This window comes from Eulemur rufifrons, chromosome 29, assembly GCF_041146395.1.
Source record: "Eulemur rufifrons isolate Redbay chromosome 29, OSU_ERuf_1, whole genome shotgun sequence".
Taxonomy (NCBI): domain Eukaryota; kingdom Metazoa; phylum Chordata; class Mammalia; order Primates; family Lemuridae; genus Eulemur; species Eulemur rufifrons.
Window position 1 is genome coordinate 8,098,414 of NC_091011.1, and position 20,769 is coordinate 8,119,182.

Genomic DNA, 20,769 nt, shown 5'->3' on the forward strand with positions numbered 1-20,769 from the left:
AGCATTTGAAACAATAGGTTTTCCAAAGTTCTTCAAAGACAAAAGAAAAGACCCAGCGTCAGTTCTGACACACCTTGGTTTTTCCGAGGGCACCAGCAAGTACTCCTCCACGTCCAAGCCCGAGAGGTTCAACAGCCTGTGGCCCAGGCGGCTGGTCAGGTAGGGGGCCCTGGCACTTCTATTTGGGCACTTCTGTAATTGTTTTCAAAGAGACGAAATAGAAATTTAGTTATAACCCACACACTGGTTTACTGACATTACTTTAAACTAAATGTGATTTTTTTCTTGCTTTCAATTTTTAGTAAATTATCTACGGCCTTTTGTAGGGTCTGATTTCTAAAATCTCTTTGAGAGTCACCTACATTTGAGAATTATGCTAGAATTCCACCGAGACCTTTGCAGTCAATTATATCTGAGAATTTCGCATTTTTTTCTGTATGTAAGTTTGGGCGGATTTGTAAGAACTAAAAAGAGAAATGTGTTTTTTAGTGGGGTGATTCTACATTTGATGAACCTGAAAGGGAGTCCAGGCAACTAGTGGGAGGAAGATTAATAGGAGAATTCAAAGGTATGCGTTTCTTTCATAAATGTTGAAAGTAGAAATCAAATAGCTCTCCTCCAGTGACTCACTAGAGTGCTAGAGCCGGCTCTGAATTATGAAATAATCACTAAACAAGGTAGGAAGTGATAGTTGACACAACATGAACCCCGGGACCGCTGGGACCTTCCCAGTGATGGGCCTCCCCTGCCACAGTTGGGATGCAGGTTTAATGTGCTCTGTGTCCATTTCTCAAACAATTCAGGGAAAGATAATATATTAAAATAGGAAATGACTCTGTCTCTGAACCTTTTATTTCAGCTTAGGAAACTTGTTTTCTCATTCACAACATGGAAATAAAAACAGCCTTACTTAACGCATGGGTCCAGATATATAAGAAAGTATTATGGCAAATTAAGATGGGCTAATATACATTTAAGGTATTACTTTCAGGTTCTTGATAGAAAAACTTAGAAAAAGACACTATAAAGAATAATAACCGTTGTAAGTTATTAATATAATTTAGCCAAATTATATTAATAGAATTTTAGATTTCACACTCACAAGTGAAATCTAAAAAGAAAAAATTGAACTCATATTAATGGCAACAGAGTAAAATGGTGGTTTCCAGAAGCTGGGAGTTGGGGAGATTTTGGTCAAAGGACACAAAATTTCAGTTAGACATGAGGAATGAGTTCAAGAGCTCTCTTGTACAATATGGTGACTACAGTTAATAAGAATACATTGCATAACTTGGAAATCGCTTCAGTGGCCTCTCAGACAAATGGTCAGTATGTGAGGTGATGCAGATGTTGAACAGCTTGATTCAGCCATTCCACAGTGCATACGTACATCAGAATATGTTGTATACCACAAACATATGTAATTTCTACTTGTCAATTTAAATAAACAAATAATAAATAAATAGGTCAGACTCAATCATCTCACTCACAGATGAACATAACAAACCTTTAAAGTGCCCCTGCCTCTAGCATTTCTCTCTCCAACCCCTTTACCTCTGCATCAAAATGTATCTTTCCAAATTGCTGTTTTCATTTAGATGATACCCTTGCTAAAAAATTCAAATTCTTATCAAGAATTCATGTCTACTACAAAATGTTTTTAGTCTCTTTTTCTAACCCTTATCTGTGTATGTCCCCAGATAGACCCTCTGTACTAAGCTGGATAATGGCCCCACCCTAAAACATCTCTGGAATCTGTAAATGCTACTTTACACGGCAAAGACCTCGTAGGCATTAAGTTACAGATCTTGAGACAGGGAGATTGTCAGGGTGAGTCCTAAGGCCATGTAACACCATAGGAGGGAGAGGGGGGAAATTAGATAGCGAGAGAAGGGGAGAAGGCACCATAACCTTGGAGACAGAGACTGTAGCGAGGTGGCCACAAGCCAAGGACTACCAGGAGCCATCAGAAGCCGGAAGAGCCAAGGTGCAGATCCCCCACTGGAACCTTTGGGGGAAGCACCTTAATTTCATCCCAGTGATACTGATTTCAGACTTCTGGCCTCAAGAACTGTATGAAAATAAATTTATGTTTTTGAAGTCACCCAGCGTGTGGTAATTTATCACATCAGCCACAGGAAATAAATACACCCTCCATTCACTCTATTTAAAGCCACATTCCTTCCTGATTACATGTCTTTGGTCATAATGTCACCGTTCTGGTGAGAGCTCAGTCCCTAAAAATTCCCGCATGTTCTTCAGAACTAGCTCAATTCCTGTTCCCACTGGAGCCTTCTCTAATGGTGTGTCTTCCAAATAACATCTTCACCCTCAGAAGCAGAATTAACCTTGAAGCATTTTTGTGAGTTTGCAGAGAGCCATGGTGTCTTTGAGAAAAATACAAGTGAACATACATATCCTTGACGACCAGGACTTCTGAATAGCATGTATGAATTAAAGGAGAAAGAAACATTTTGCCATCCCACAAAACACAGTTAACTTGGCTCAACACGATCACTAAAGACAAGAGAACTTGCCTTGGATATGGGCCTTTCTTCCACACACCTCTGTGTACATCGCCTTTGAGCCATCCCTAAAAAGCAACACCCATTCCTTGGGAATGTGATCTGAGAGAGCAAAATAGATACTCTTTACCAACTAAGATAGACCCTAAGGTTAAGGAAACAAAAGTGACCTAGATGCCAAGAGTCCAGGACTCAGTTGGTATGGGAACTTCCTCGATTCCTACACACCTTTGGTAACTCCCTAACAATAGGAGCTATGGGGCAAATTGTCAGACCCTTCCTAACTCTGATGTACAACCCAGACCACTACAGCTCTGATTGCAGAGGGCTGGCCTTACAACCAGTCTTTCCTGATAAGCAGCTATAGACCTGAAGCCAGTTTCAGATGCTTAGAGAGACTGACTGCTCACAAACGGTCTTTGTGTCACATAGTTCACCTTTCCATGCAAAGAGCAAAAATTCTACCTCATTTTAACGCTAAAACCACACCCCAAAGTGAACATATATGTTTACCCATTGTACATGAAGTTGACTTCCTTCATAAATGTGTATAGCTTTTCGCCAAAACCTGCTGGATGTGCATGACTGTGTAATACAGACCCGTGAGGCATAAACTCAAACTGCCCTTTCCCTCTGGGAGGAGAGAGCACCTTTGGTCCATGCCAGGGACTACCTCTTCCTGGTTTGCAAACTGATATCACCAACAAAGCTTTCCTTTCTACTATTTAGCCATCCTGGTGGTCTTCGGGAAGACAGGAATTCCATTAATGCCACCTCAACTCCCTCTCTACCAAGGTTCTCTGATTTCTAATGTGCAACCGAGCATTTCTCAAAATGCATCGCAAAAAAAACACAGGTGCCACAAAAAGGAAGGACTCTTTAGATAAAATTTGCAGAAAACGCTGCATCTGCTGCACCCCACTGTCAACTCAAGTGTAAGTACATATCACATAATAGCTTCTTAGGGGAGCTATAGCAAAGAGATCTGTTTAATACTGCTTTATCCAAGATTTATGAAACTTACTTGGCTATGGAACTTTTTCACGTGAAACCTTTTTTTCCTCGCATAGATATTGCTGAAGTCTGTCAGTTCATGTGAGTTGGAGCGAATTTAGGAACATAAATATCAGCCCTTCTAATATTTATTAATTCATTCCTTTGCCACTGGCACCCAGTCTAATGCTGACAGACTTCAGGTAGCTAGTAATAAAAGCTACTGGAATAATAGATCAATTCAATCACGGCTAGAGAACCGAGCACGGAGTAAAAACTTAGAGATTTTGTGACTGATGGGGTACAGAAAACTGCCAAAACACGGCATTTGAGCATGCTGAGTTCTTCTGTAAATCGAAAGGCCTCATAACTAAGGCCCAGAGTCAAGGTCCCTCTACCATCTTCTGATTCCCCCCAAGCCTCAAGCTCAGGGGGACTCTCTTTGGAATTCCTTATGTGACCAATAAAGTTTCTTACTAAGAGAAATACAAATGTCTTCCATCCCCTCCCTGAAATCCTGTATCTATTTCAGAAGAGAAGGCTCAAGAAATGCAACCACACCTGGATGGACTTTTCATAAGATAAGGCCTGCCTCTGGGGCTCATTCAAATCCCAAAGAGAATAATTTACAAGTTAACTTCTGTCTCCGTGTCCATTCATCCTCCTTAGTAATCCATTCCTGCTCCTCAAAAGAACTGTATACATTCTCCATCTCCTCCTTCCCCTATGGAAAGAGCATATAAGCTTCTGTACCCCAAGGAGGGCTTGGGGTAATCCCTCTGTGATTCTCTCTGCACACACGTTAATAAATTCATATGCTTTTCCCCTATTAATCTACCTTTTGTCAGTTGATTTTCAGAGGAGAACTTTCAGAGTAGAAGTTTGTCCTTTGCCCCTACGATGAGTAAATGGAAAAAAACAAGACAGGACAGGAAAAAAAAAAAAAACCAATAATTGTGTCCCAAAAGAACCTGAGCAAAAGATAGCTGTGTTAACGGAAAAAAAAAAAAAAAAAAAATCTGTAAAGTAATTTTAAAGAGATTTACTCTGAGCCAAATTTGAGGATCAGGACTCGGAGCCACGCCCCAGAAGCCTTGAGCAAGTGGACTGGGTGTGCCTGGGGTACAGTTTGGTTTTCTACATTTCAGGGAGACAGGGGTTACAGGTAAAGTCATAAATCAATACGTAGGAGGTATATATTGGTTTGGCCCCAAAAGGTGGGCCATCTCGAAGCGGGGCCTTACAGGTTATATAGCTGGGTTTAAAGATTCTTTGGCTTGTAATTGGTTAAAGACAAGAAGCTTTGTCTAAAGGCTTCAATGTTTTAACATAAGGAGCTGTTTACCAGAGATAAGCCACCAACATAGATATGTTGTATAAATTGAGGACCTGCAGGTTTGTCCTGCATACCCTTAGGCCTGTTAATGGGTTACAAAGGATGTCCCCAAGAAGGGAGAGGGGCATGATGAGGCATATCTGACCTCCCTCCTCCTGGCAGGAAATTTAGTTTTAGGATATTCCTTTGGCCATGAGGGGGCCCATTCAGTCAGCCGGTGTCGGGGTGAGCCTTAAAATGTTATTTTAGTTCACAGCGGGCCACTGCAAGGGAGTACCAAAGACAGCAGAGCTTACTGACAGCCGAGGTGAAAAGGGAAACATGCAGAATTCCTCAGTTCTCCCGGGTCAGCCAGCGCCTCGAGTGCCCGTTACGGTGCTGTGTCATCACTCTCCCTCACACGTGTGCCTTCCGTCTAAGAGAAGAAAGCGACTAGGTCCTCCAAACCAAGCTTTCTAAAGTCACTAAACCGTGAGAAAGAAAAGAAGCTTCTTATCTGAGAATTCAAGCCCCCTTTAAATGATCAGGCCCAGAGAGGCACTGCAAGGAGACAGCAGTCACATCCCACGGCCCTGGGACTGCGTAGCCATCCTGAAGCTGCCTGCTACGTGGACTCTAGACTGTCACCACTGATAGCTGTAAATTAACCTAACAACACCGTATCCTGGCTGCCAAAACTCCTGCCCTATAGTTCAGCGATGCATAGCCAATCACTAATCAATGTTATTTCTGTAAACCTATAAGAATTCCTGAAAAGCAACTTTTGTAATCAATCCTTTCTTGATTCATCCTTTTTTTCTTTAAAAACTCAAGCCTCTCCTTTGTTCTCTGAAGCACTTCCCAAGACAACTGGGAAGGGTGTCCCGGCTGCAGTCTTCAACCTTGGCCCAAATAAACTCTCTACCTATATTAATTTACTCAGTTTCTTCCTTTAGGTCGACAACTATTAAGAGCAATACGTTCCACGGCCACTAAATAGAAAGACCCTGTAAACATGTTCTCCATGTGGACATTTCCCTTGTAGATGCTCAATTAACATAAAACAAGAATTTTTTCTTCTCCTCTTTTCCTGTAAATTAGGATTGCTTCACTGGCTTGTTGATTGTGGTTAGCAGGTCCATGCCTTTTATTAATTAGCTTTTGATATTTCCTCTGAGACGAGTTCCAATTAGTTTTCTAAATAGATTTCAATTCGTTCTCCCTCACAGACTAGACAGCAATGGCCCTTACCTCAGTAGTGGTAAAGCTACCTATATTAAAGTAATGTAAGGCAAAAAAGCAAGAATTGTGATCAAAGTCTGATTTCTACAGAGGTGTAGCCACAGCTAAAAGTTAACCAGCCATTGTTTGCTAGCTTGCCTTCCTGTAACTGCTTACTGCTTAAGAGTCATTTATCTCTGATTGATGTGACATTTGTGACTTTCCAATTGCTCCTGTAGATAACAATACTATTGTAAAACCTAAGACTGGTCTTTGAGATGTCTTCCAGACTCTGAATTCAGGGGAACCAAGTGATGCCAATCAGACCAGTGGCCATGTGTGGGAACTAATTCAACAGGAACTCTCTCGGCAAAGAAGACAATTTTTGCTTCCCAACCCGATGAGTTCATCCCCAGCCAATTAGCAAACTCAATTCCCTAGCCCTTTATTTACCAAACTGTCTTTAAAAAGCTTAGCCCTAAAATTTTCTGGGAGGCTGATTTGAGAAATTTCTCCCGTCTTCTTTCTCAGCATCCTGCAATACTAAATATTGCAGGTATCTCAGTGTATTGGCTTCCTCCTGGGCAGCAGTCAAGGAATCTGATTGGGCAGTAACAGTGGCACACCGGCTTCCATCTGTTTTTGTGTTAATTAACCATAGTTAGAGTCAAGTGGTATCTTAGCTCTTAATATCTAACTCAGATAAAAATAGGACAAGAGCCTTGAGGTCATCCTGCCTTGAAATTTGGGGAAATTTTCTTCCAAAGGGCAGTTCTAGCTTCCTTATCATTAATTGAAGAGGATTCGTTTGCTTAATGAATGCCAATTCAGGTGTTAATGATCAAAGGCAGTAGGCAGTGAATGAGAAGGCCACCACCAGTCTGTACAGTGTCCATGCTGTACAAATGTTCATTTCATGTGATGAAACTTCCCAGAAACAGCTAAGCTAGGGAACCAAAAAGTCACAGCAACTCAGCTAACAAAAATGAAGACTTTATAGATGGAGTAAACTCATTTTTGTCACTTGAGATTTAGATCTTAAAAAATCAAAAATGCTGTAGAAATGTACCAGGCAGCCACAGGAATCCTGGAATTCCAGGTGAGAAAAAGGATCCGTGTGCCAGCATGAAGAATTCTTCCTAAAAAACAAAAGAGAGAACTGGAATGATCTTTCAGATTACAAAGGTCTTGTATTTCCATAAAAGAGAGTTCCATCAAACTAGAACAGAGTTCACAAGATAATCACCTCTTACTGCCAACAAGGCAGAGCTCTTACATTTGTTTTCACAGCTTGAGCTCTTAATCTGATGACAATGTTTTATTACAATGCCAGTATTTCATTATGTCACATGATGCTCACTCATCTCACTGTACTGAATGCACCACCAGGGCTCCCTCCGACTTTCACGGGGTGGGGCTGGGCTCGCGGTGAGTCCTGGTCCCAGTCTCAAAACCAGGTAGCAAGAAGCAATTAATAAACACAGTGAGCAGCAAATTCCTTTCCGTGGCATGACACATTTTAACTTAATCATCATTTAAAGAAAAACAATTATTAAGTTTCCATTTTGAAGAAAGCTTGTGCAACAAGCTTTTAGCTTGCAACAGTTGGCATTTGTACCTGTGATTTTAAACCCTTTTTTATTCCAGAGTTCTCCTACAGCTTTTGTTTTTTTCCTTGTGAGTCCCTTACCTTAAAAATACTTTTTCTAATATTTTTAAATCAAAATTTGCTTTAGTAATGATAATAATTCTTAATTACTCAAATGTGTATAATAGGGACATAAATTAGTGCTAACATAAGTATTTCTAGCATCCTTGCATGCACCAGCCACCCCACCCTACCTTTTGTTACACTGACAAAAATGTAACAACATGGGTAGAAATTGTTACAAAGTAGGAATGAGTTAAGGCTAGATTAGGTGGTCACAAAGAAAAGGGAGAACATGAAAACATAAATCCAGGAAGGCAGAAGAGAAGACAGAGAAAAACAGCAGTGAGGTTGAGCTGCACTGGACTGTATACAGGAGCTTGGGGGACAGAGGGAGGAGGGGTGGGGACCTTGGTTGGGGGCGGGGCACTGCCACCTGTGTAAAAGGAAAGAGAAGTCAAATAGATGTCCAACAGAATTTTGAATATGTTCGCTGTCCTTTAATCATTGATTCCATCTTTTTCCCCCTCCTTGAGAGACTAGATAAAAGAACTTTCTTGTGCTAACTGGTCCTTTTTTGATGCAATGTTGGGCCAGGACTGGACCACGTGGGTCCCTGGGTTACATTTCAATTTATCTAAGATAGATGTATTTCAAATTCTGTGTGTTTCCTTAGAGGGGAGGGAAATAAAAACATCACCATTGAAACCTTAGTTAAATAAATTACTTTGTTTTTTAAGAGACAACAAGAGTAAAGCAACATAATTAATTTTCTATTAATTCTTCCTTACTGAGACCATTAATAGTCTCAAACTAATCTCAAACTAATTACCAACATGACTAATGGGCAAAATATGTCATCACAAATTAGAAAACTTATTGCCACTATTGCATTATTGTCTGGATTTTTAAATTTATTACTTAAAAACATACATTTCTGGCACTTAACATACCATTATGGTTTTTATCACTTGCTTCATTTGCCCTACCCAGGACTGTAAATTCCTTGAGACCAGGGCCATATTCTTTATTAATCTTGGTTCATGCAGCAGCACTTTATTTATAGTAGACCCTCAATAAATAACAGTTGAGCAAAATAAGAGGGAAAGAACTGTTTATGAAGAAAGGCATGACTTACCAAGTTTCCATAGAAAAGTCATCACTATAATCATTTTTAAATCCTCGAAAAATAATTTTCAAAGTAATTCACCCCACATTGGTGTGCAGTACTGACCTTTAATTCTCTTAAGTTAAAAAAAAAGTAATTATTTTTTTCATATATACAAGTTTTTTCTTAAAGTAAATAATAGTTAATATACAATTCATACTTAATTGCTACTTCATTCTTTTTAGCTTTGAGCTTTATTAAGCAAATTGAATGCCGTTAATTATTAATAATTTTTGCAACAATATAAAGCATGTGTCTATAAAAGGAAAAAATGGGAAATTATTTAGCTTATTTCAGGTTATTTTTATATGTCGATACCCATTAGGCCTGTACGGTATTAAACTACTCATTAGGCTAATGTTCATTTCATGTAATATAATGTTGCAAGATGAAACGACCAATCATGGAGGAAAACAGTGCTCCGAGGCTACAGTGACACTAGTTGGAAGTCTTCAGTTTTGCAGAGGGCATATGATACTTACAGATTTGTGTTTAAATCAGCACAGGGCAGATCTTGATCTCTAAATTTCCGCAGAAGCACATGGGTGAGGTCCATGTCATCGTTCTCACTGCTGTTCATTATAAGACAAAGGAAATAAAGTGGGATTACTAGTAGCTCCCAAACGAGAACATAAAACCAGATTCTGACCTCACATTGTGTCCTAGTCACACTGATCCAAGTAAATGATTCCTAGTAACATGGATAAAGGTATTTTTCCACTGTTTTTAGGGTAAAGCCAAACAAGCAATAAAATTTGAAAGTGTATTAAAAGCAGAGTTTTGCTATTATAGATTCGCATTTTTATATACTTGCTTTCACAGTATGTTATTTTCTCATCTTTTCACTCAATATTAAAACGTAACCATTTTTCATATATTTACATGGTTTTTAAAAATAAATTTTAAAGGCTGAATAATCTTACATCATGTTAATATATCACAACCTATAAAACTATACTCTCAATGTTGGGGCTCTGGATTGGTCTGAATATTTGTTCTGCTACATTGCCCGGCAGTAAAACAGCTTCTTATATTTATATTGTTTGGTTTCTATATGGGAACTATATTGAACTACATTTTCTTATAAGAGGTCTTCAACACAGAATCCTATGTGTGCTTTAAGTACACGTTGAATTATGGTATTTATTTTACTGGCATAAGTCTTGGAAGTTTATAAATAGTTCAAGCAGCTTTACTGAAAACCAAGGCCACCAATACTGAATTTCTTTACTGAAAACACCATCAGCAAAAATCACAGTATTCATGTAGCTCTGGGAGGTGTAGAAACAAACTCTATATTAAATTTTGCACATCAATTGTAAGAAACATCTTGACTTGAGAAAAGGTAGAGGAAAAGAGATCTTTTTGGACTGAATGAGAGTGGAGGCTCATTTCAATTAATTAAAATTTTAAATTATAGTATTTAGAAAAAAATATACATTTATTACTTTCCAGAATTTGCATTGTGCTATTTACAAAATTCTTTTCCAGTAGATATCTTTGGGAACACGTGTCTCAAAAATAAAGAAGTATTATGCATAATTAGCCTTATAAATTACTTATATGTACATGGTGATCTCAATTCTTTTTTGGAAAGAATTACTATAAAAATTAACAAATGTACATAAGTGGTTCCTTTTAAAAAAAACTTATAACATTAGCTTATTTTAAGAACTGTAAACATTACCAGAGGCTGGAAGAGGGGCAGGGGGCAGAATAAAGAGAGGTTGGTTAATGGGTACAAATACATAGTTACACAGAAGGAATAAGTTCTAGTGTTCAATAGCACAGTAGGGTGATGACTATAGTTAACAACAATTTATTGTATATTGCAAAATAGTGAGAAGATTTTAAATGTTCCTAACACAAAGAAATGATACATGTTTGAGGTGATGGATATCCTAAATACCCTGATTTGATCCTTACACATTGTATCCATGTATCAAAATATCATATGGACCCCCTAAATATGTATAATTATTCTGTTTCAATAAAAAGTTAAAAAAAAGGGTGGGGAAGGAATGTAAGCAACCTAAAGTAGTCTATAAGCATTGATTTTTCTAATTAAATTTTTTGTCCACAGACAGTAAAAAGCTGACTCCCAAATTCCTTTCTGAATTGCTATCAGCGTTCACATACAGGGAGTTCTGAGTTACTGAGGCTTACTGCACCCCCACATCCTGCAGTACAAATGTAAGCCCAGGATGAGAAGAAACTTTCATATTTGTGCAGTGCAACTCTACACATTAATGGGAACTTCACAGATTCCCAATTTCCCTGATTCCCTCAGTGAGCTCTCTAACACACCAATTTGATGTTTTCTCTGCTCAAAATGTATCAACGACTCCTTATTGCCTATGTGCCTTGAAATAGTGTTGAAATCCCTCCGCAGTCTTTGGGCCTTGACATCTTCAGCCCTGTTGGACATGCTCTTCCAGAAGCAGCACCCAGCCCGGCCCATCCCAGCTCAGCCCAGCCCCCATGGGCCCAGCTGAACCACTTCCCGACTCGGCAGATTTCCCTTTGAGGATGCTGATCCTCTGACTCACTATGCTCCGCTTCCTGGACACTTGCTCGGGAGGCGGCTGGCACTCGGATGCCACGTGAGCCCTCCCGCCTCCTCTTCTCTACTGGTTCTGCCCGGTGGCCCTGACACACACCTCCACTGGACTTTAACTGTGGGCGTCTCGTTACCAGAACAAAACAATCCTCCAGAGAAAGGGCACATGCTTAGAACAGTAGTTGGAGCCCAGCAGGTTCTCAAAAATAATTTGTTGAACGTACTGTGATATGCACTGAAATCATCGACCTAATCCCTCATCTCTATCCAATTATGGCACTTCCCTAAATCTGAGCTTCTCTGAGTTCTTACCATTCAAACAAGAATAAAATTTAACGTAAAAGAAACTGAAACTCATCATACCAAATTAGTAGTATATTCTGAGGACAATTTGTTTTCAGAGCAGTAATTCTGCGTAAACTTAGAATACAAACACCTCTGTAGCATCCAAACCCAGAAAGAAATAGCTGTTTATAGGAAAACACTATCTTCCCCACTGCATTATATACAATAAAGATTTTAAATAATCAGGTGCTTTACAACTGGCCTAATGTGATTCCCTACAGCTATGGCCAGAAATACACAATGACAGAACACGCTGAAATTTACAACAAAGTTATGTCTCATAAGTAGGCAGTGTGAGCTCTGTATAAACAGCCTTCAGGGTTCTAACAAATAATGAAACATTTTTATAAGGAAAGGGATATACTTTCTGCTCAAATGTGGCTTATATAAAAGGAAACTGTTATTTGTGGCATCTTTGGAAATACTCTGGACTGCTCTCCTATGACCCATTAATCCAAGAACAAATATGAAAGCTGAAAATATTTTTCTGAAAAAATATTTGATCCATAAAGCAGTTTACCTGCAATAATTACTAATAACAAGTTTAAAAGTTAAGGTTTATTTTTTATTACTTTTCTACTTAGGTCTAGAGCTCACCATTTAAAAAAAAAAAAAACACAAAACCTTGTTTTAAAGTACCTCCTTGCTATAAAATTCAAATACTTGTTCCTAAACTATCCCTCTTTGGTTGCCTTTACACTCTTAGCTATACTTTTAAATAAATTTCAATGTTAGAAGCATTTGACATCTGTCCTTACCAGACAACTAGAAATTGAAAATTTCTGCTTAATTGTGATTCCTGAGGCAGTTAATAAATGGGTAATTTTCTCTCTTGAAATCATTATTTCTCCAATGTAATGGGCACCTGAGTGACTCAAGGAACTTGGCTGAACAAATGCATACTCCTGAGCACCATCCCAAAGGGTCATCCTGGTTAACAAAAGCACCCCCCCACCCCGTGATTCTGATTCAGATCAAGATCAAACCAACCCTGAGAAGCAAAAAGACTTACACTCTCTCTCCTTCCTTCCCTATCCTCCCAGCTCCAACCTTTCTACCTCTCTCGTTCCAATCAGCTTCTGGTGCTGAACATCTGATTCCAGGTGAGGTGTTAGGCTCTAGGGAGTTACCACTGGCAGAGCTGACTCAAGGCTGTCCTTCCTGTAGGCCAGGCAACACATGAATGCAATTTGAAGACAGGAGCAGAGTGTCCAGAGGCGATGACCAGAAAGGACCCATCTTGGGAAGTGCTACCCTCAGAGATCTGCAAATCCCCAGGTAAGACTGACCTCCATACCCCCTGGTCTCACTGGCCCCTAGTAGTCAAGAAAAATCTTAATTGGATGGGCTGATGCCTTCCTATTCCTAAGTCTGGGAAAGTATAGGAAATGGAGAATTGGAGAAAGCACTGGCAGCGCCCACTGCTCCACGGAGGTGGAATGGGCTTGGGCTCCGCCTCTCCAGAGCTGCCTCCAGTTGGCAGGCAACGTCCTTGTCTGATCCGACAAAACAGCAGTAGCAATCACACATCCTAGGGCTCGCAGAAACCAGAGAAAAACTAAATCAGTACAGATACTTATTAAAAATAAAATCGCAGGAGGAATATACACCTTAAACAAAAACAAACAGTTCAGTAATAGTATTTGAGAATCACACGCACAGGACTTTCTGAAACCAAGAATGGTTTCCTGGAGATAATACTGAAGATATGAATTGAGTAAGATGCGGGTCACTGTTTAGATACAAATAGTGATGTAGGGGAAATATAACAAATGGAAAACAAGAAGAAGAAAAGAAAAGAGAAAGAAATCCTTAAGGAAAGACAAAGAACTTGAAAGATGGACGTGGAAGACCCTGTCATGAGATGTGCTGGGCATTCCGAAAGGAGGTGAAGGGAAAACAGATGTGAGGAAGCATTAGATCAATTATGGAAGAAAATTACCCTGAACTGAAAAAAGACCTAAGCCTGCAGGTTTGATGAGGAAATGATGGGGGACAAATATCCTCTGCTCCAAGGATAAAGATGAAATCTTACATGAGTCCAGAGAGAAAAAGTTACCCACAAGGGAGGAAGAATCAGAGGTTCTGCTTCACATCATACTTCATGCCCAGAAGCTACAAAAATAATCCCAATTATGTCACTGCCCAGATTTTAAAACTTCCTAATGCCTCCCACATTCTGTTTGCAGAATACTGTCTCTTCTACTTAGACTCTTACAGCATGTGTCAGAAAGCCCAAAGACTTTGGTGGAGTACCTTCATTGCTTCTCACATTTATTCACATTTATTCCTCTAGAGAGAGAAGGGGAGAAGAAACTTTCTCTTTTATATGCCTGGGAAACACCTATTCAACTCTGAAGATTCAGCCCAGGGGCCACCATCTTAAATAACCTTCCTTGACATCCCAAAATGGATTCTCCCAAGCAGCTAACTTGCAACCCTGCACCCTGTGTCTGCCTCTCTGAGCATTTCTAACACCTACTCTCATCTGTTTCTAGAGTTATTCTTCCCACTTGACTGTAAACTTTTTGAGGGTAAGACTTGTGTCTTTGTACATGTTTGTGGAATGAGAAATAGAGCCAGAATGCCTGAACTGTAGTCATTTTTGTTTGTTTTTGCTTTGTTTTTGTTTTGTTGTTGTTGTTGTTTGAGACAGGACATCACTCTGTGGCCTGGGCTAGAGTGCAGTGGTGTCATCATAGCTCACTGTAACCTCAAACGCCTGGGCTCAAGTGATCCCTCTGAGTCTCCTGAGTAGCTGGGACTACAGGCGCTCACCACCATGCCCGGCTAATTTATTTATTTATTTATTTTTCAGAGATGTGAGGGATCTCACTATGTTGCCCAGGCTGGTCTTGAACTCCTGGCCTCAAGCAATCCTTCCCTCAACCTCCCAAAGGGCTAGGATTACAGGTGTAAGCCACCACACCCGGCCCTGAATTGTGTTCTCAGTCCCACTCCTTGTTACTTGTGTCAACTCGGTAATGTACTTAACATCTATGAGCTCAGTGTCTTCACAATGAGAATGTTTTCATCAGTGACTCTCTCTCTATTTTTTTAAAATTTCCTCACACTAAGAGGTAGGACATATTATAGTTCCATACTATCAGCAATTCACAAAGTACTGAATCTCAGCTGGGTTGGGCCATAGGACAGTTCACCCAGGGTGGAGGGCAGTAAAGTGCATCTTAAATTCAGGGTTGGGTAGAGAGTAAAGGATACAAATCCACTCATGAGTAAATATTTAAGAATGCCTACTCAGTGCTGGTCTTCGAACCCATGCAACGTCTATATAAGTCAGGCAAACAGACTCAGCGATCTTGTTTGCCACCTATTTTTTTCCCCACTGGACTGTAAAGTGATCATGGGTGAGTTGAACTGAGAAAGCAGTAGCCATGCCATGACTGGCAGGAAAAATGCTCTTGAGGTATTGAATTGGACATGCAAAGTCATGGCAGAGTTTGGGTGTTCCACAATCTGGACAAACCCCGGGGTGAGAGCAGACCTCGCAGACAAGGGAAGGATAGCCTGGGTGCGAGGTCTGAAAGGCAGTCAGTGCTTTGTGCGTTCCTCTGCCAGGAAAAGCTTTCCACGCGCCTGTCGGTGGTTGTCCTGTGCCCCACCCGTCCCATTCAGAGGCACAGATGATCTATTCGTTCCACTCTAGTATATACTCAGAATAACAACAACTTTCATTGAGCATTTAATTTCTTCCAGAAAACTGTCCAATTTCTTTCCATTCATCATCTCACATAATTGTCAAAAAAAAATGAAGTACTATTATTATCTCATGTGACAGAGAAAGATGACACATATATAAAAGGAAATTGTACATATACAGGGAGAAGAATGTAAATAATTGAAGATGTTCACAATGAATGTTGAGTGGTAACTAACATCAATGGACAATTATCACCATGTGTACATGTGACACATTCCAGTGACCATTTTGCAAAACATGGTGGGGGTTTTGACAGGACAGGAAGCCAGTGAATATATACCAACAATTGCCATTAGCCTTCAATTAATTTTAATTTCTGTTACGCTTTTGCATACAGCAGAAGGGCATGATTTGTACAGAATACGAAGTGATTCTACTTTAGGCCAGTGGCCAAGAATTTTGTCAAATTGGGTGGTATTTGATAAGGAAAATGTTGTGGAAAAGTGTTGAATAATTTCCCCTCCAAAATTCATTTCCACCTAGAACCTCAGAATGTGATCTTATTTGGAAATTAAGTCTTTGCAACATAATTAGATGAGTTCATAGAGGATTAGAGTGAGCCCCACATCCAGCCTGACTTGTATCCTTCTAAGGAGAGGGAAATTTGGACAACACAGAGACACAGAGGCAGAAGGCCACGTGAAGACAGGAGGCTGAGATTGAAGTGATGCCGGCACAAGCCAAGGCATGCCATGGACTGCCGGAGAGACAGAGAAGGGTCCTCGCCTGCAGCCTTCAAAGAGAGCATAGCCCTGCTGACACCTGGCCTCCCGGAGATCAGACTTCTAGCCTCCAGAACAGTGAGAGAAAAATTTCTGCTAAATCACTCAATTTGTAGTACATCAGCCCTAGCAGAATAAGACAGGTGGTCACTTTCTGCACGCAAGCAAACAGGATAGGGAACAGTGAAGAGCAGGCACTGACTGGCCACCAATGCCCACTGGCCTTTTTTGAGGCTCCTACAGAATAGGTATTGTGACCAGGACTCAGAGTCCTACACTTGCTCCTCTGAGGTCTTTTTCTGGTTGGAGGACTTGGAGATACAGAGAGACAGTTCCACAGTGGGAAGAAATAGCAGGCAGTGGGCCAGGGTCAGGTCCCTGTTCCAGGACTCCACAGGTTCTTCCGATGGAGTGAACCTAGTGGTGCAATCTGGCGCATTTCCTCTTGTTAGGACCAGGTGCCCCGTCTCAGAAGGTGGGGTCATGGAACCACTAAATATTTTTAATGTGTAGAGACCTATTTTGCCATAGCCCATTTATTTGTCTGATGTCCAAGTTAATTTCTGGAAGACTTTTCCTGGTCCATTTTATTCTGATTCATTAATCCAATTTAACAAGTATTTAATGAAAGTAACCATTTCCAGACTCTGTGGCAGGCACTAAAGGTACAGGGATGAAGAAGGCGTGATCCTTACCCCCAAGGGAGTCTCCCTGCAGGAAGGAAGGCAAGAATCTCCAGCAGTAAATTAAACCACAGTGAGATCCAGGTAGCAATGATACACATGCAGGGAAGAGAACAGTAGCTGACAACTGCTCCGAGCCAGGTTTTGGAAGCATTCTTATTTTGCTAGGAATATGAATGTCTGTAGAGTCAGGTGGCACAGAGAACAGGAAGTGGGGAAAGGAAGGTAGTTTCTCATTTCCTTAAACATGGGGAGATGGAGCAACATCGTGTATGATTGTGTCCCTCTGAAGAGCAGAGCACGAGGTAGGGGCACTGGAGGACCTACGGACCATGCTCATATGTGCAGACATCATCCTGGGGCAACAGGCAGCTACGTGGGGCTTTGCAGTGGGCCCACAGGGCCTCACCACCTGCAGGTGCATGGCTGTGTTCACACTGTACGGCACAGAGCTGCATAGCCCTCCTAGCTTCTCTGGGGCTGCTCTGTGCTGCCTCTGCCCTGAATGGGCCCAGAGGCCCCCCCTCCCCCCAAGGGATTTGAGTTGTAGACCATTGGAAACTGAGTCACCAAATCCCCTGGTTTGTTTGGGTCCAAGAAGCACAAAATCCTCTATGAGCAGTGGGGGCGCTGCCTGCTCACTTCATTCACAAAAGGATCCAGATGGAAGAGAACCTCTTTGGTGCATTTGTTTGGATTTGTGTTCTTAAGAAAATTTATAGTCTGCAAGAAATTTTAAATGTATTTAATGTAGGTATATAACTTCTTTCTCTCAACTGTAACATTTTAGGAATATGGGGGTGTATTGAGAATTGTCAGAACACTAATAAAATAAGATTTATATACTATCCAGATCAACACAAAGCTAAAGCACCTAGTGATTTTTGAAAGCTACATACAGGTCTGAATTATGCACCTGTTAACAGGGAGTTGCTCTACAGAGAAAGTAAGGAACTGTAATGGAAACTGTATCTACCTCCAAGGAGATTGCTCACAGATCAGAAAACGAGGATGTGCCCACATTTGGAGCAGCAAGGATGCATGCTGGGTGACCACAAGCAGTTGGGCATGTAGGGAGCTGGGAAGAATGTGACAGCTGAGATGCTGGATCCTCTTGGGAATCATTCCTGTGCTAAGATTCAGACCATGGTGCTCAGATTCAATTTAGATAAAATGGTCACATCATTTATCACCCTTACCAGGGCACTTTTGAGAGTGAAAAGGGGCAGGTTTAATACATATGCAGAACAATAGGAGTTGTCTTTGGAGAAACTAGTCAGCCTAAATGAGAGGATTCTGTACACAGAAGAAAAACGGTGAATTTCAACAGGGAGTTCTAACAAGAGCACTTAGAGGATAGTCATTCTCTCCCCCACTATCTTGTGTGTTGACCGTCACTACCAACACGCACGATAATGCAAAAGAACAAGAAAACTTTCCATCAATGTGGATGCTCTCTCGTAGCTTATTATTTTTTCCTCATAACTAACTAAACTACTACTCTACTACAATAAAAACTAGAAAAATGTAAGCTTGTTCTTTTCTCTTTAGGCTGAAATCAACAATTAAAAGACGGCATGTGCAGCCCTTGATGGAGCAGGTAGCAGGTCCTGCGGCAGGTGGGACTCCACCTGTAAGGAGAAAATAAAGCTCCAGATACGTGAGCTGGTATCCGGGTAACACCGTGAAAAATGGGAACAAATATCCTCCTTTAAAAGAGTTACTCTTACAAATAGAAGAAAAGATTAAAATATCTCTAATTCTCAGACTCAAAATAATTTCACTGCTGTGAAAAATGAATACTACAAGAGAAGAAAAAATGCTTTCAAATGAAAAACATAATTACCAAATTAATAATGTAATAGAGAATGTAAATAGCTGTTTGGAGTCAACTGAAAATGGTGTCGGTAAAATACACCCCACGTAGAGAAATTCTCACCAGTCTCAGAAGGAAAGAATGAAGAGGTGAAGTTGGGCCTGGGGGAAGTGTGAAGGAGAAATCAGTTAGAAGCAAGAGTATGGACATACATTTACATTGTAGATGATGCTTAAAATATTGTATATATAAAGCAAAAATTTAAATAACCAAAAAATATTAATAACTGAAAAAATTCAACTTCAACAGTAATCAAAAAGCTGCTTAAAAAAGCAATGAGATACCAGGTCTGGACTCTCAAAAGTGATAGAGTTTGGAGAAGGTGAGCTTCCTTTCTCCCACAAGGGTAGGAGTTTTGGCCTGCTCTAGTCATAACTGTGCAACTACCACCTAAAACAGTACCCAGCGTATAGTAAGTGCACAATAAGTATCTGTTGAATAAAAAATAAACTACTTTATAAGATTTTCAATTGTCACCAATTTATAAGGGAAATTTGGCAATATCTACCATTAAAATATTGATGCCGTTGCCCCAAAACTTCTAATAGAAATGTACGATAATGAAAATAATTTCACAGTCACACGAATCTAAACAAAGATATTTATACATGGCTGGGAACGGTGGCTCATGCCTGTAATTCTAGCACTCTGGGAGGCCAAGGCGAGTGGATGGTTTGGGCTCAGGAGTTGGAGACCAGCCTGAGCAAGAGCGAGACCCCATCTCTACTAAAAATAGAAAGAAATTATCTGGACAACTAAAAATATATGTAGAAAAAATTAGCCGGGCATAGTGTTGCATGCCTGGAGTCCCAGCTACTTGGGAGGCTGAGGCAGGAGGATCGCTTGAGCCCAGGAGTTTGAGGTTGCTGTGAGCTAGGCTGACACCACAGCACTCTAGCCTGGGCAACAGAGTGAGACTCTATCTAAAAAAAAAAAAAAAAAAAAAAAGATATTTATACAGCATTGCCTATAATAGGAAAAAACACTTAAACATTTATGTGCCCCCAATATAGAGATTATTTAAATAAATTATGATTTCTTCATGCAACATACTACTGTATACATATTGTAGTTTGGCTACTATGGCTTTTACAGATAATATAGTTGTACTGATTTACAAGAACAGATACAAATATATGACTGAGTAAAAAAACAAATTACAGAAAGCATTACAGTGTAATCTCATTGTCATAAAAAATAAAAATGCATATAGTTAAAAGCCTTATATATGACATGCAGAAGATTGTACATCAATAGGTTTATGGGAAATATCTCTAGTAGGATTACATGTGACTGTTTTTTAATTTTTTTAATTTTTTTTGCTAGCCTATGCTTTGTATTATTTTCTTCAAGAAATATATTTTATAATTAAAAGGCTCAAAATAGTGACAGCCCTTTTATACTTGAGGACTGTGGCAGAAATCTGAACCTCTGGGAAGAATAAAAGCATTAGTGGACATTCTCATACATCAGTATGTTCATTTTAAACACTTCTTAAAAGAAGGATGAGAGTGGGCCAATAGAATAGGTGGCCCCAGAAGATAAGAAAGCCAGTTGAAGAGGGGACACTGGGGACAGGGACACAATTCTACAAACAGGGTAGCCGCAGGGATTCTTTGTTTCAGTTAAACCCAAACCCCACGGAGCATAAAGACATCCAGAGGTGAAGTATCGTGAACCAAAAGAGAAAGGAACAAACTTAAGAGTTCATAATAGATTTTTCCTTTGTCCCTGTATTTGTTTGTATTTAATTCCAAATGACACATCACTGTAAAAGTTACATAAATATTAGCAAGCGCTCAGAGACTAGCTGATTCAGCTCGTTACTTTAATAAAAACACATATGTGACACAAGCAGGACTGATACTGTCCTCCTAGTCGTCCTTAGGATGAAAGGGCTGGCCAGTGAGCTTGTGCAGTCAAAAACCAGTACCACTGGGTCCCAATTATCTGCCCCCCACCTAAAATGTCAATAATTACAGCCACCTGGAA

At 40.2% G+C, this 20,769-nt stretch overlaps 1 protein-coding gene across 1 annotated transcript in view; it reads right to left on the reverse strand.

Moving 5' to 3' along the window:
- Positions 1–20,769, reverse strand: part of ABCA13 (ATP binding cassette subfamily A member 13) — a 459,896-nt gene that overhangs the window by 156,969 nt on the left and 282,158 nt on the right. Inside the window, 3 exon segments of the mRNA XM_069462020.1 lie at positions 74–192; positions 7,124–7,193; positions 9,353–9,442. Coding sequence (XP_069318121.1) covers positions 74–192; positions 7,124–7,193; positions 9,353–9,442 — 279 coding nt within the window.